At 40.3% G+C, this 13,724-nt stretch overlaps 2 protein-coding genes across 8 annotated transcripts in view; both read right to left on the reverse strand.

Annotated features, from left to right (window-relative positions):
- The window catches only part of fam98a (family with sequence similarity 98 member A), a 7,807-nt gene extending 1,655 nt beyond the window's left edge, over positions 1 to 6,152 (reverse strand). The window contains exons 1-8 of one of the 2 annotated variants that reach the window (XM_025060907.1): positions 5,994 to 6,152; positions 4,644 to 4,792; positions 3,922 to 4,056; positions 3,455 to 3,636; positions 2,912 to 2,992; positions 2,701 to 2,817; positions 2,402 to 2,569; positions 1,423 to 1,805 (exon numbers count right to left, since the gene is read on the reverse strand). In XM_025060907.1, coding sequence (XP_024916675.1) covers positions 1,423 to 1,805; positions 2,402 to 2,569; positions 2,701 to 2,817; positions 2,912 to 2,992; positions 3,455 to 3,636; positions 3,922 to 4,056; positions 4,644 to 4,792; positions 5,994 to 6,031 — 1,253 coding nt within the window. In that variant the 5' untranslated portion in view covers positions 6,032 to 6,152. Of the gene's footprint in view, positions 1 to 1,360; positions 1,806 to 2,401; positions 2,570 to 2,700; positions 2,818 to 2,911; positions 2,993 to 3,454; positions 3,637 to 3,921; positions 4,057 to 4,643; positions 4,793 to 5,993 lie in introns of both variants that reach the window. The other variant, XM_008322456.3, reaches the window with a different exon arrangement.
- Positions 6,153 to 7,228: 1,076 nt separating this feature from the next.
- rasgrp3 (RAS guanyl releasing protein 3 (calcium and DAG-regulated)) overlaps positions 7,229 to 13,724 on the reverse strand; it is a 12,751-nt gene continuing 6,255 nt past the window's right edge. For 4 of the 6 annotated variants that reach the window (XM_025060977.1, XM_025060975.1, XM_025060978.1 and 1 more), the window contains 14 exons: positions 13,555 to 13,617; positions 13,113 to 13,244; positions 12,808 to 12,955; positions 12,538 to 12,711; positions 11,966 to 12,082; positions 11,613 to 11,891; positions 10,834 to 10,914; positions 10,498 to 10,611; positions 10,280 to 10,395; positions 9,960 to 10,104; positions 9,790 to 9,826; positions 9,196 to 9,345; positions 8,229 to 8,605; positions 7,229 to 7,659 (listed from right to left, as the gene is read on the reverse strand). In XM_025060977.1, coding sequence (XP_024916745.1) covers positions 7,549 to 7,659; positions 8,229 to 8,605; positions 9,196 to 9,345; positions 9,790 to 9,826; positions 9,960 to 10,104; positions 10,280 to 10,395; positions 10,498 to 10,611; positions 10,834 to 10,914; positions 11,613 to 11,891; positions 11,966 to 12,082; positions 12,538 to 12,711; positions 12,808 to 12,955; positions 13,113 to 13,244; positions 13,555 to 13,617 — 2,044 coding nt within the window. In that variant the 3' untranslated portion in view covers positions 7,229 to 7,548. Of the gene's footprint in view, positions 7,665 to 8,228; positions 8,606 to 8,801; positions 9,053 to 9,086; positions 9,346 to 9,789; positions 9,827 to 9,959; positions 10,105 to 10,279; positions 10,396 to 10,497; positions 10,612 to 10,833; positions 10,915 to 11,612; positions 11,892 to 11,965; positions 12,083 to 12,537; positions 12,712 to 12,807; positions 12,956 to 13,112; positions 13,245 to 13,554; positions 13,618 to 13,724 lie in introns of those variants that run through there. The other 2 variants (XM_017037000.2, XR_003051339.1) reach the window with 2 other exon arrangements.

The raw sequence follows: 13,724 nt of genomic DNA on the forward strand, positions 1-13,724 counted from the left end.
GAAGTTAATACATTCCCATGGCAAAGCATATTAAACCATGTTGTAGCTCAGTTTCTATTGACTTTGATTAGATAGTTCTGACTGGGAGTCACTGAGAAGTGGACACATTACTGCGTGATGGTCGGACACACTCTTTGAGAGGCAGAATTATTTTTATTGGCATCGCTTTTGAAAAATATTTTTTACTGTCAGCCACATGCAATCTCCGTTGAACAGTCAAACTCACAGGCATCAAATGACATATATAACAAAAAAATGTTATAGTTTGTTCTATTCACGTTCTTTTTCATCCCTCAATGGGGATGGTAGTTTAGTTTCTAATTCGAAAAAATAACATTTAAAGAAATGTTTCAAGAACCCATCAATACCACTTTCTGAACTTTATGGGTCACAAATAATCTTTCAAACAAGAAGTCAATCTTTCACTCAAAAAACAAAAACAAAACAACAAACGTACTTATCTCTGACCACCGCTCTACCAACTGAAAAAAATGTTATTTTATTCGTTCAGATTTTATTGCTTATTTACACATCCATGCAATCTCTACATGATGAGACGTCATAAATAAAGAAATCCCAGTCAAATCTACTAAAACAAAATCAGGACTGGAAAGGTAAAATTGTGTCCAAATTCAAGAGGAGCAATTATGTTGTTGATTTTTGTGTGGAACGTCTTGGATACAATATGTGCACCCACATTAACATCAAAAGAAAGTCCTTGTCTTTTAAAGAAATGTCCAACGTAAGATTTATCATATGCCACAAGACGAGTCAGAACAGCAGAGTCCATCAAATCAAGGTATTTATATACGCGTTATAATATTAACATGTCAGAAGCCTAGCTAACACATGTAGCAGCTTGTGTAGTAGTGCAAAGGTTTGTGTTTTGATTTAATGGCATCATCCCAAAATGAGCATAGCATTTGGGCTCCAAAAAGTTTTTACTTTCTCAAGACACTATGTGCCTGAAAAAAAAAAAATTATGAAACAGCATTGCCAGATTTATGACATGTCTTTTTTTAACTTGTCTAGCATAACCTGCTCGGCCTGTTTATATTAATTGACAGATAGTAAATAGTCCTTTTTTGTGTGGACTCTGCTGCAGTGCCCCCTGGCTGTCTTCAACTAGTGTAATGTCTCCCTTGATTAAAGCCAGCTTGATTATAGTACTGCCCCCCCTGCTGGAAGAACTGTTCAAACTGTCCACCTTGGTTAAAATTAGGGCCCCCTCTAGCTCCCCATCCTCCCCCCTGTCCACCTCCTCCGCCACGGCCTCCTCTTCCCCTGCCTCCTCGGCCTCCGCGACCTCCGCCTCTCTCCTGATGCCATCCTCCATCTTGGTGGTAACCGTCATGGTAACTGCCACCTCCTCCTCCGCCGCCGCTGCCGCCGCCACCTCCATGGTACCCTGATTCCTGGAACCCTCCTTGGTTGCCCCCACCTCCTCCATATGCTCCTCTTCCTCCCCCATGATGACTTCCTCCATCCTGATAGTGGCCCTGGTTGTACCCACCTCTTCCACCTCCATCTCCCCAGCCTCCTTGCACCTTTGCACCTCTCCCACCACCTCCTCCTCCTCCTCCTCCTCCTCTCCCACTCCTGTCTCCTTGTCCTTTCTCATAGCCTCCACGGCCACCTTGAGAGTACTGATCGTAACCCCCTCTGCCACCTCCATGTCCTCCCCCACCGTAGTGTCCTCCACCTTGTGGGGCATCTTGGCGCTTCTGCCACGTAGGCATCTCTGGTGGAGGTGGCTCAATCTCACAAGGACGCCCTCCTCTGTCTGGGACTCGACCCATTCGGACCTGAACAAAAAACATAATAAAATAAAGTAAAATGATTTTCACACATTTTCAAGTTCTATTATCTCCGATTGGCCTGACATATATACATATAAATATATACACATACATATATAACATATATACATATATATACACATACATTTTTAAGTTTAAGTTTATATATGCATATATACATATACATACATATATGCATATACATACATACATATACACATATGCACACACATATGCATATATGTATGTGTATACATATATGCACATATATACATATATGCACATATTATGCACACACATGCATATATATGCACACACATATGCATATATATATACATATATGCATATATATACATATATGCACATATATACATATATGCACATATATACATATATGCACATATATACATATATGCACATATATACATATATGCACATATATACATATATATATATACATATACATACCATATACACACACATATATACATATATATACATATACACACATATACATACATGTAGACACATACATACATATACACATTACAAGAAGAAAAACAGTACTAAAGGCCATTAAAGGGATGTTCTGTTAAATTCACCTTATTAATAGCACAAGCCGTCTTCTCTCTCATCTTGCCACTGCTTGTGCGTAAAATCTTGGAGAAGTCTTGTCGAGCGGCCAGAAGATGGGCAACAGAAATTTTACTTGCAGTAGATAGTGCCGAACGCAAAGGCGGATAAACTTTGGCCAACTTCTCACCACGTGTCTGTGAATGAAAAGAAAGAAAAAAACCCCCCAAAATGACAATTCTATGTCTTTTAGATACATGGTCAAACATCCACAGCCAAACGTGTCCTTCCAGTAACAATGCTTATATACAATTTGTGTAAAATATACCTTTGCTCTTTCAGACCAACCAAAAGACTGTACAGTCACATCAAGACGTTTCAGCAACATCTTTCTTCTCACTTCGTATTCATTCACTAGCGCTTGGTTTATAGCTTCAATTTTCTCCTGGAAAAAAAAAAAAAAAACAGAGAAAGTAGTGGCTTACACAGCATTTCCAGGGTTGATTCTGTTTCAATATCATTTTAGTTTTAGTATTTACTAGGTGCACAGGTCCTAAGGCCTTCTTCATCAAAGGCTCTCCTACGTGACTCGGTGGGACTCGACCGATGGCTTCTTTTAGCTGAAAAACAAGAAAATTAAATTACAAATGAACATCTAAGCAACACTGGGGGAAAAAAAAAGAGCCACTTCCTTTTGAGACATGTTATGATAAACTACACCTGGGTCCAAAAGAAACCACTGGCCATAGACTTGTCATCAATGCTTTTAAATCTGCTACAAAATCATCACAAATGGGCATAATAAAAAATTATTTTTGATTAGAGCATGTTTCCAGTAAATCTGACTTTTCAAATTTTACAGCAACATCTTATTTTGAAATTCGTCATGTAGGTCAGAGTAAAAAAAAAGATACAAATATGTATTCGAAAAGACTCTGGACTCCGACTGAAAAAAAGTAGATTTATATTCACCCTAAATAAACATCTCCCCCCCCAAAATAGCCATGCTTCCTGTGTGGACTTGGCCTAAAAACCTGTTGGCTCTTCAAAGTACCAGAGGATTGAAATGTTATCATTCGGACCTTTTTTTCTATTCCACTGAAAAACTGGAACATTGCGATGTTGGCGGGAGGCTTCGACATTCCTAGTGTCATGCAGATTCCCTTTAAATCTTGAAACACGGGGCTACCAGAGTCCTGACCCTTCTTCTGAGGAATGTTGACGACAATCATTCTCGATGCCTCCAACTCTGACACTAAAAAAGCTGAAACACAAAATGAATTCAATCAAATTCCCAAGATGCTGCGCAATTATTGTAATGTATAAATCAGTCTTCAGGGTCTGTTTTTTTTTTCTTCTTTTATTAAAGGTTAAGTTCACTATACTTTACAAGGTAAATGCTACTGTATGCATATTTGAGCCATGAACTGCAATGCTTTCGTATTATCCTGCCCTGCACTTTACTATAGTAAAACCATGTATTACATGTAAATTTTTTTAAAAAAAAAAAAAAAAAAACTTTATTAAAGAGCTTAAAAAATAAACATACTAATGAGCAGAAGGCAGTCTTTCCTGTTTTGGAGTCTTTGGCTGATGCTTCCACTGTTGAGGACAGCGTAAGGACAGTTGAGCTCTGACAAAAGCCCACTCATTTCCAGCTGGAAGCTCTCCGCCTCACTTGGACCTGAAGGGAAACAAAAATGTGCAAAATTGTTGCATTATGAGAAGATAATGAACTTTTGTCCTGTCAAAACAAAAAGCGTAAAAAGCAAAAATCACACAGGTGAGGGCAAACTTTTTGACCCGCAGGCCAAAACTGGTCCTAAAATTTGACAGTGGGGCCAGGTGAGAAGCAGATCGATGGAGCGTTGGTGTGAACTGAGATAAATGACATGTAAATGTCATGCATTAAGGCTAAATGCTAAAATGCTTTTATCATTTTCTACGCCCTCTATTGGGGAAACGTGGGTAAAGTATGGTGATAAATAAAGATATAGATAAATTATATCATTTGGAAAAGTTTGGCGGGCCGGATTAGAAAGCTAAACGGGCCGCATCCGGCCCCCGGGCCTTATTTTGCCCATGCCTGATTTACATCATAGAAGACGCCCTCTGATGTAGTCTTCCTTCAACACAAAAACTGATTAGATTAGCATCAGCGTCCCAATGAACGCAACAAGGATTAAGTGGTTGAAGTCGAGATAAACACCCGCCTAAAAATAGCCCGGCAACATAGATCAACTTCAAAAACGTAACTACCATATATCTTACAGTTAGTGGCGTGGACATTCTCCTCCAACTTGCAGTAAAGCCTTAGCTCTGAGACAATCCAGGCACAGAGTTTGGTGAACTCAGGTGAAGCTGCCCCACCAGTGACGGCAGAGTCCAGAGCCCCTTCCTCCATAAGGGGGCCTTGGTACCTGAAAACACACACACAAACACGCAAACATATATAATAATCAATCTACCACAGAACCACACACTTCCCTGTGAGTTCATCAAATTACTACTTTAAATATTATTGAGAAAATGAGTCTTAAAAATGACATTTAATGGTTTTACAATGAAGTTCATGTCAATGAGCGACGGTTCTGTCTTAAGTTAACATCATCCTTAGGAGCCTGAGCAATTCTGCGACATTTCCCAGCGTCCTTTGCACAGCAGTTCATTAAGCACAGAAGAAAATAAACACTTGGCCGGTGTTTCCGATTTTTTTTTTTTTCTGGGGAACCATATTTTAAAAGTCACAAACCTTCGCGACCCAAGTCAATAGGCAATATTCGTAAACTCCTGGGAAACATGATGCAAGACGACTTGCGATCCACCTGAGGGCCGCGACCCAGTCTTTGGGAAACAATGCACTAGGCCTTTGAACGCTTGAAACAACTGAGATAGTCAACTGTAGGTTGTCATCCGGAACAGTATGGTAGTCAAGGCAAGTACTGTAGGTTGTCATCCGGAACAGTATGAAAAGACGATCAGTCAAAATGTACAACTTTCATTAATATACAGAACCACCACAAAACACCAAAGACCCTAATTGGATCTCGACTTTTTATGGAGTTTCTTTTTGTTCCGGGTCTGATTCTGGCTTGGACAATACATGTACAGATGTCCTGCAGCTTGTGGACAAACAAAAAAAAACAAATCAATTGTGCATGCACCTTGTACGAATCTGCTAATTTAACAGCATTTCTCAGTCACTGATCGAATACGAAATCTAACAGCAACAATTTGAACGTAATTTGGCGACGCGCGCAGTAGAATTCAATACGTAGTTGTTATCACTGAGCCTTTCCGTAATTACGCCCAAATACATTTTCTGTAGGTAACCTTTAGTACGGGACCAGATTTAACGACTGTTCACTCAACTACTTTGAGTGAAATTCTGATCTACTCGGACCCTTGTGTTTTCTGCTGACGTAGCCTATGAGACATAAAAACGACTTATCGGTTGTCTGTAATCACCAACACGTCGGCAACGAGGCGCAGCGACTCCACTAACCACATAGTTAGCTAAAAAAACAACTACGTTGATCAAGGCTGCTAAATATAGAGACCGGTCCAGTTCACGGACTACATGTGAAGAGCCGTTAGTGCTGGTGTTATATTTATACCTACCCCAAGTCTTCGAGGGAGACAATGATATCATTCTCCATCCCAGAGACTCAACAATTATACTGTCAAAGGATTTAGAATGGAAATCAGACTTCGCCTATCAGTCAGCTCAGCTGTTACAGACACACGTTATACTTCCTGCACTTCTTCTATGAGCGTGAGAACCGTCCGTACGCTGGTCTAAAAGAGGCTGCATTGCCACCTACCGGAGTGGAGTTTTAGCGGAAATGGCAACTGGAAATGTATTTTTGTTTTTCTATATATGGTAATGGCACACAATTGTGCGACACATTGACTATGACAGATACTGGATATTAATTTAACTAGTTTGTATAATTGAAGAGATTCGAGTCGAATTAATATTGATAATATTTCGAGTTATATCAACTTAACGTTATAATCACTCTCTTGTATATGCATATGTATATATAATAACTATGCTAGCTAGATAATAATGGTGGGCCAATGAATGTATTGTATAGTTTTGTTTTGTTTTGTTTTTTGTATTGTTTTGGTGGATTTTTCAGATCAAGTGACAACGTATTGAGGGTTGTTTGCTTCATCAGATTCTCTTTGTTGAGCATTTGAAAGTGACCTGAGTCTGTGCACCTAAAAATCATGTAGAAATCTGAAACACATCTTTTTACAACAACCCTTGTTTAATAGTATTAGTTGCTTTTTCAATCATTTCTGATATAGATTATATTATATTTGTTTACTTTTCAGACGAGGACCACATACAGAGAACATTTCACACTACCAGTCATTCTGATGACCTTCCTCCTGTACGATAAGAGCACTTACCACCATACTGGAATATGTATTTCTTGCAAATTATTATTATTATTATTATTATTTCATTTCTTGCAAATTATTATTATTAATATTATTTATTAATTACAGTCTTGCATTCTATCAAAATGTTAAAGTTAAAAAAGTTAGAATTAAACAATTTTTTTAAAAACATTTTCCTTGAGGTGACGCTTTGGCCCAGAGGCAATGTCTCTGTCATTGGTGTGGAACCCCCGGGTTCACCTCCTGGGGAAGATCCAATCCCGGTTAGGGCGGTTGGGACCTTCCAGTGGACTCACCACCCGCAGGAAGGTTCAGAGGGGTTGGTACGGTGCAGTGTGATTTGGGTGGCGGTCGTGGAGACTGCTGACCCCACGACCTGGTAACGGATAAGTGGATGAAAATGGATGGATGGATGGATTTTCCTTGAGCAGACAGATGCTCTCACCAGACGCCTTCATTTTATTTGTAATACATTCAGTTAAATATTATGTCAGAGTATGTTAATGTCTTCTCTTGAGTCCAACGTCAGCAAATTTGCATTTAGTAAACAATTTTGCTGTCACCGTTCCTGTTCACAACACTTCATTACTTTTGTGTTTATTTCATGTTCATTCCAGACGTACTACATCCTGAGGGATCCCGCCGAAGGCTGTAAATCCTCATTGATTTACAGCAGGTGGCGATACCGTGCCCCATACGGTAGTCTTCTCATGCAGCTCTGTCTGTCTGTTCTGAGGGCTACAGACAAGACAGTGACTTCAGGTCACTGAAGGGGAACCTCAGGCAGCTCAGCGCCTGCCCCAGAGAGGAGAACATCCTGGTTCCTGGAGCTTGTGAGTTTCTGGAGCCTTGGATTGGACCGTCGACAAGTCAGCTGTTCTGAAGGAGAGGATAAGACACATTGATGTCACCTGTCAGGAACTGTGGCAGACTCACAGTCACTGTTTTTGCGAGAGCCTTGCATAGGTGTGTTTCTTCAATTCCTGCTCATATATCTGCAGTGTTCAACTGAACAGGCCAGGCTCCACACTTAGTAAGGAAAGTGTGAGTAAATTGCAGAATTATATATATATATATATAGGTCAGGAGCAGATAAATGGAGCGTTCGTGTGAAATAAGATAAATGACATGTAAAAGTCATGCATAAAGGCTAAAAGGCTAAAATGCTAAAATGCTTTTACCATTTTATACACCATCTATTGGGGAAACATGGGTATTGCAGAGTAAAGGCAGTATAAGTATAATGATAATATTAATAAATTATATACTTTGGAAAAGTTTGGCGGGCCGGATTAAAAAAGGATTAACGGGCCACATCTGGCCCCCGGGCCTTAGTTTGCCCATGCCTTCAATAGACTTTAATAGAATTTGGTTTCATAATCCTACTAAAAAAACGACCAAAAATGGGACGAAATCACCCCTGGTGTATAAAGACCTGATTACCTCATGTCTGGGCGTAACCCCGTTCTGCACGAGCTCTTGTGAGACATCAAACTTTTCTTGAGACTCCAAGCTACATCGTGATGTCACCGCCTGGTGTTGCTTGCCATTCAGCGCATCCCGCGTAGCCACACCTTTGTTTTTAGAAGACCTCCTGTGAGTCCTATATTTCATTTTGGGGAAAGTGTGAGGGCCACTGTGTGAGGAGCCCCAGCTGTGTCCTGGCCAAAGGGGCTCGGTCTGCGTGGCCTGACTCGTGGTGGCCCTCTGCAGACGCACTGAGATCCTCTGAGCTGAACCAGTCATCAGGGTGATGGACTGAGTGCCCTGAGTGGCACTGGCTGCAGAGACACACGGGAACTTGAACACCTCGTCCTCATCTGAAGGAGAAAACATATACGGGTAAGGACTGATGATAATGTAAAGGCTGTACACACTGATAATATTCTCTTAATTTAAAAAAAAGCTTTAGGCATGTAAATACATTTACTTTTCCACTTTTTTTGCAGCCTTTTGACTAAATAATATAGAACAGGGGTGTCAAACTCATTTTAGTTCAGAGGCCAAATTAGATGTAAGGAAGGGAGGACCAGTACAATCATAACATAATCACCTATAAATAACAATTAGTCCATGTTTTCCCCTTTGTTTTCACGCATAGAAGTACATTAAATACATCTTCTTATTTGATGAAATATAATTTTAAAAAACATTTCCTGAACATGATTTTTTTTTTTTTTTAAATTCATCCAGCGGGCCGGATTGAAGCCCAAAGTGGGCCAGTTTTGGGCCGCAAGCCATATGTTTGACACCCCCTGATATAGGACCTTAACGTGATGTTGACACGCCCTGATATAGGACCTTAACGTGATGTTTTATTAATGGCTGTGTTGTTCAATGAGCCTCTGGTTCTCCACATATCACTTATCACAAACCAAAGTGTCATTTTTCGGCGATTCTTTCACCTGACCTTTACAGGTGGGCAGTGTTGGGCTGCTGGGCAGTGAACTGTGGGACAGTCTGGCAGGGCTGGCGCTGCCCACAGAACCCGAGCGCAGAAGCTTCCTACAGGCCAGAACCAACAGCTCTCGACATTGTTTGTGGCAGTTAACGCCACAGTCTGCAACGGTAAAATTTTTCGTTAAATTCTTTTCGGTTTGAGTTAGGATCAAAGGTGCTGCCACTGACAACCTTGCTGTCAAAAAAAACATCCTCCAGAAATATTATGTAAATATACAAATAAATATATACACACACACATATGTTGGTCATTATCATGAAGTCATTGCGTTGTGACGCATATCGTTACGGAAATGAGAAAGAAGGAAAAAAAAAATTAAAATATTTGTTATTGCTATTGACTATACAGTATATGTGTAACTATTAATAATCAATTTTTAAAAATGTGAATTGTATATGTGTGTATGTATATATGTATATACAGTATATAAATTATATATAATAATATATAATTCTTTGCATACCACAGTCAAGGTATTTCATATTTGTATACTTTATAGAATAAACACCAAATACATGAGTCTTGCTTAGTGAGACGCCGTACCTTTGCACTTGTAGCCTTGTTTGATAATTCCCCACAACTGCAGTTCCCAACAGTGAATCAGCATGTTTGAAAAAAGAAAAAGAAAAAAAAAAAGAAAATTACCAAGGGTATAATATCATGGTTGTTTTGCATTTTAGTAGCAGGAAAATAAATGGATAAAATATACACACAAATCCAGCACAATGTTCACAAAAGGTGGGCTTCAGGTAAGTCATCTCCTGGAAATTGTGGATGAATCCTGGTCCCATTTTACACTGCACTGGGTTAGCGCGAAGAAAATAGGCCATCATTTCATCCTTGCTGATCAGTCCGTCTCTAAAAGACCAAAAGGTAAGGAGACATTAGAGTATTTAGATCTACAGGGGGCGATGTTTTCAAACTTTTACTTTCACAATATGATGATCTAGGTTTAGTGGCATGGTAAAATATGAGAAGAATGAGAAGAAATGCTGATTTAATGTATAGGACTGAATAACTCATGCACACTCACTGATCCTTGTCCAAAACACAGAAGGAATCCAGGAAAGGAAAGTTAGCAGCGATGCTCTCAAAGTCCTCTTGAGAAATATAACCGTCGTGATCGTAGTCGTAATTCCTGAACACAGACTTCAAAAAGCCAGACCAGAAACCGTGAGTCCGATAGTGCGTGGATGTTTTACAAATAATTTATTGCGTTACCGCATTTTAAACGTAATGCGGTCGACTTACATCCACCACTTTTCTGATGTGTTTGTTGACCACTGTCGGGTCTGGTTTTGTGGTGACGCCGGAGGCCCAGTCCAGGGGAGCCATAGGCTTGTTGGGAGTCGTTGGCGAAGCAAGCTGTATAATGATAAATGACGAATCCATTCATGTGTTTTTACGTGACTTTTGGTTCGGTAAAATCGCTAAATAATTCCATCGTTTGCTTTATGAAGACCATCAAGGAAGAAGTTTCTGTAAACTGTCTCATTTTACTGCGCCTCCTAGCAAATATTTATTGGTTGCTACAAATAGCCGCGGGGCGGGAGGGACAAAAGAACGAAAAAAAAAATGAAAACATACCAGTGATTTTGAGTTACGAGGCTCCCTGAGCAACGACAGCTCGTAAATCTCGTCCTCTGTGTAGTAAAGATCTAAAGAAAGCTAGAAAACAGAGGAAGAAAGTTCAAACACGTACACGCAGTTCAGAACACACAATATCTGGGGTTATAACATCGATATGAAAAAAAAAAAAATCCCTAATTCAACTCACAATTAAGGAATTCACAGTGTCAGAGTTCAGAGTTGTCGCAACCAACACAGTCTGCCACAGGAGGCGCCGTTAACCTTCTGCTTGTAAGGCAGATGTGATAACCGCTACATCAAAGGTGTCAAACTCGTTTAGGTTCAAAGACTAAGATATGAAGTGGGCCGGACCACTACAATCGCAACATAATTACCTATAAATAACAATGTCCAATATTTGCTGATTTCTTTCATGCAAAGTAAGTACAGGTATATTGGAAAATATTCATATTTATTGAAATATCATTTGAAAAATCATCTCTGAAATGAAGTGTTTTTGCTTTTTTTTCAGTATGAAAATTCATCAAGTGGGCCATATTGAACACCCTAGTGGGCCTGTTTTGGCCCGCGGTCCATATGTTTGACACCCTTGTCCTACACTATGGCTAGAACTATACACTATAGTTCAGTGTTTCCCAAACTGTTTTTTCTGGGGACCCATATTTTAAAAGTCACAAACCTTCGAAACATGATGCGAGACGACCCTAAAAAAAAAATCTCTTACGACCCACCTGAGGGTCGAAGTGACAAAAACCTATGAAGGATGCCCTTCTTACCGTCAGCAGGTAGATCAGGTCCATGTCGGGCTCAACCTGCGCGGCTGCACTCTGCAGAGACATCAGCTCCGAAAACGTCACGTAGAGCTGATTCATCTTCACCAGGTTGACTTTATTATTGTCGTCCACCCAGTCAGGGAAGACCACGTGCACTGCAATCAGGTCCTTGAGGTGCACGCCCAGGATGGGTATCTTAAAGCCCTGGCACTCACTGAAGGCCTTACGGTAACAGGAGTAGTTGTTGCTGGAAGACACCAACTCTGTCATCTCCCTCCACACCTGAAGGTAGAGTAGTTAGTACACATCAGACCCTCTTAACGTCAAGTTGAGTTACTCCCTCACCACAGCCTTACCTTCATGACCTCCGGAGCCAGATAGGAGTGAGTCTCCTTAAGTCGGGATATGGAGCTGTGACTCAGTCCTCCGACCAACGCCATGAGCGTGTTGAAGTTCTGGAGGTGCAGAAGTTCCTGATTGAAGTGAAGGGAAAAGGGGAAGGAGAACGGGTGTGAGCGTAATGAATTAACTTAACAAATAAAATAAAATGAAATAAAATAAAATAAAATAAAATAAAATAAAATAAAATAAAATAAAATAAAATAAAATAAAATAAAATAAAATAAAATAAAATAAAATAAAATAAAATTAAATTAAATTAAATTAAATTAAATAAAGGAGGAGGATGATCTCAGTTGGGAGAAGATAAATGATGAAGAGAAGGGGCTCCAGGACAGAGCCCTGGGGCACACCTGAAGTGACAGAGGAGGGCTGAGATGGGAATTTTTTTAGCTGGATGAACTGAATGCGTGACAGGTATGATTCGAAGATAATCAATCACGATGAGGTTATACGAAAAATGATATAATTATACAGGTATAATAAACATACACGCTGAAACGGCGCAGGTACAATGTCCGTCTCTTACCTGAGCCACGTTGATGTACTTGGTGATGACCTCCGCACGGGTTTGAGGCGTTAGCTTGCTCAGTACCATAAGCTGGACCCATTGCGAAACTCCATTGAAGAGTGCGATGGACCGCTCCAGAGTTGGATTGTCAACCAGGCAACTGTGGATCACGTAGCTGCGGTAATCGGTGAACTGGGGAATGAAGACGTTGGAACATCAGTTTGTTAAAGCTTTTCGAGGAGGCTCACAACAACAACGTCACGTCTTCCAAGGTCTCGCTCAGCGTACCGATATCCTCCGGATGGACTTGAACTCCAAAAAGGTGAGGTGTTCGGCCAGCTCGATGGGCTTCAGGTGGTCGAACAGCAGCGAGGCCTTGCCTTTCTTAGTCTGCTTCTTTCTCTGGGTCAGCTTCCGCATCCAATCGTAAGAAGGACTAAAAGAAAAAAAAAACAGTTGGTGACAACTGCTTTCTTTTTTTTTCCTGTCCTGTCCTGCCCTTAGTAAGGCCTAGCTAGCCTGCCGTTAGCTGGGTGCTTGACCTGAAGTTGTTGAAAAAAAAAAACTGTCATTGCTAACGCAAAATATCTTACATGGTGGAGATGTCGATGAGTTTGAAATGCTCCTCGCTGCCGAGATGAGCCGCAACGCCTCTAAACTCTTCTGTAATCCTAATCAGACCAAGGTCAAGGTTGAACTCTGCAGGGAACGTGACAATCCAGTACCTGAAACACACACAAACACACACAAACACATAATGATTGAAATAAGAGCCACATCGAACACTAGACCTATTTATTTTTACCTGCTGTTAACTTGGACATTTACATTGAGATTCTTGAATTTTTTGGAGGAAAATGTTCTGTGTAACAATAATGAGTTTCGAGGATTTGAACAAGGGAAAAGAGTCTACGTCACGAACGTGAGTTGCGGAGTCTTACTGAGGCTGGTAAGGTAACGAGGGGTGAAATGGACATTGCAGGAGACTATATGTGTATGTGACTGATATGTGTGTGTGTGAAGGTCTGTTCTTACCTCATTAAATAACAAATCTTCAGTCTGGTCCTTTGGTAGTCGTCTCCGTTGCAGTTGCGATACGTGGTTTAAGTTAAGGCTTAAAAGACTTTTTACAAGAACTGAAAAAAGATCATTTCCTGTTATGTTCCAGTATCTAATTGGTCTCACACGACTTTTAAGATGAGGGG

The sequence above is a fragment of the Cynoglossus semilaevis genome, chromosome 12, assembly GCF_000523025.1.
Source record: "Cynoglossus semilaevis isolate Cse_v1.0 chromosome 12, Cse_v1.0, whole genome shotgun sequence".
NCBI lineage: Eukaryota > Metazoa > Chordata > Actinopteri > Pleuronectiformes > Cynoglossidae > Cynoglossus > Cynoglossus semilaevis.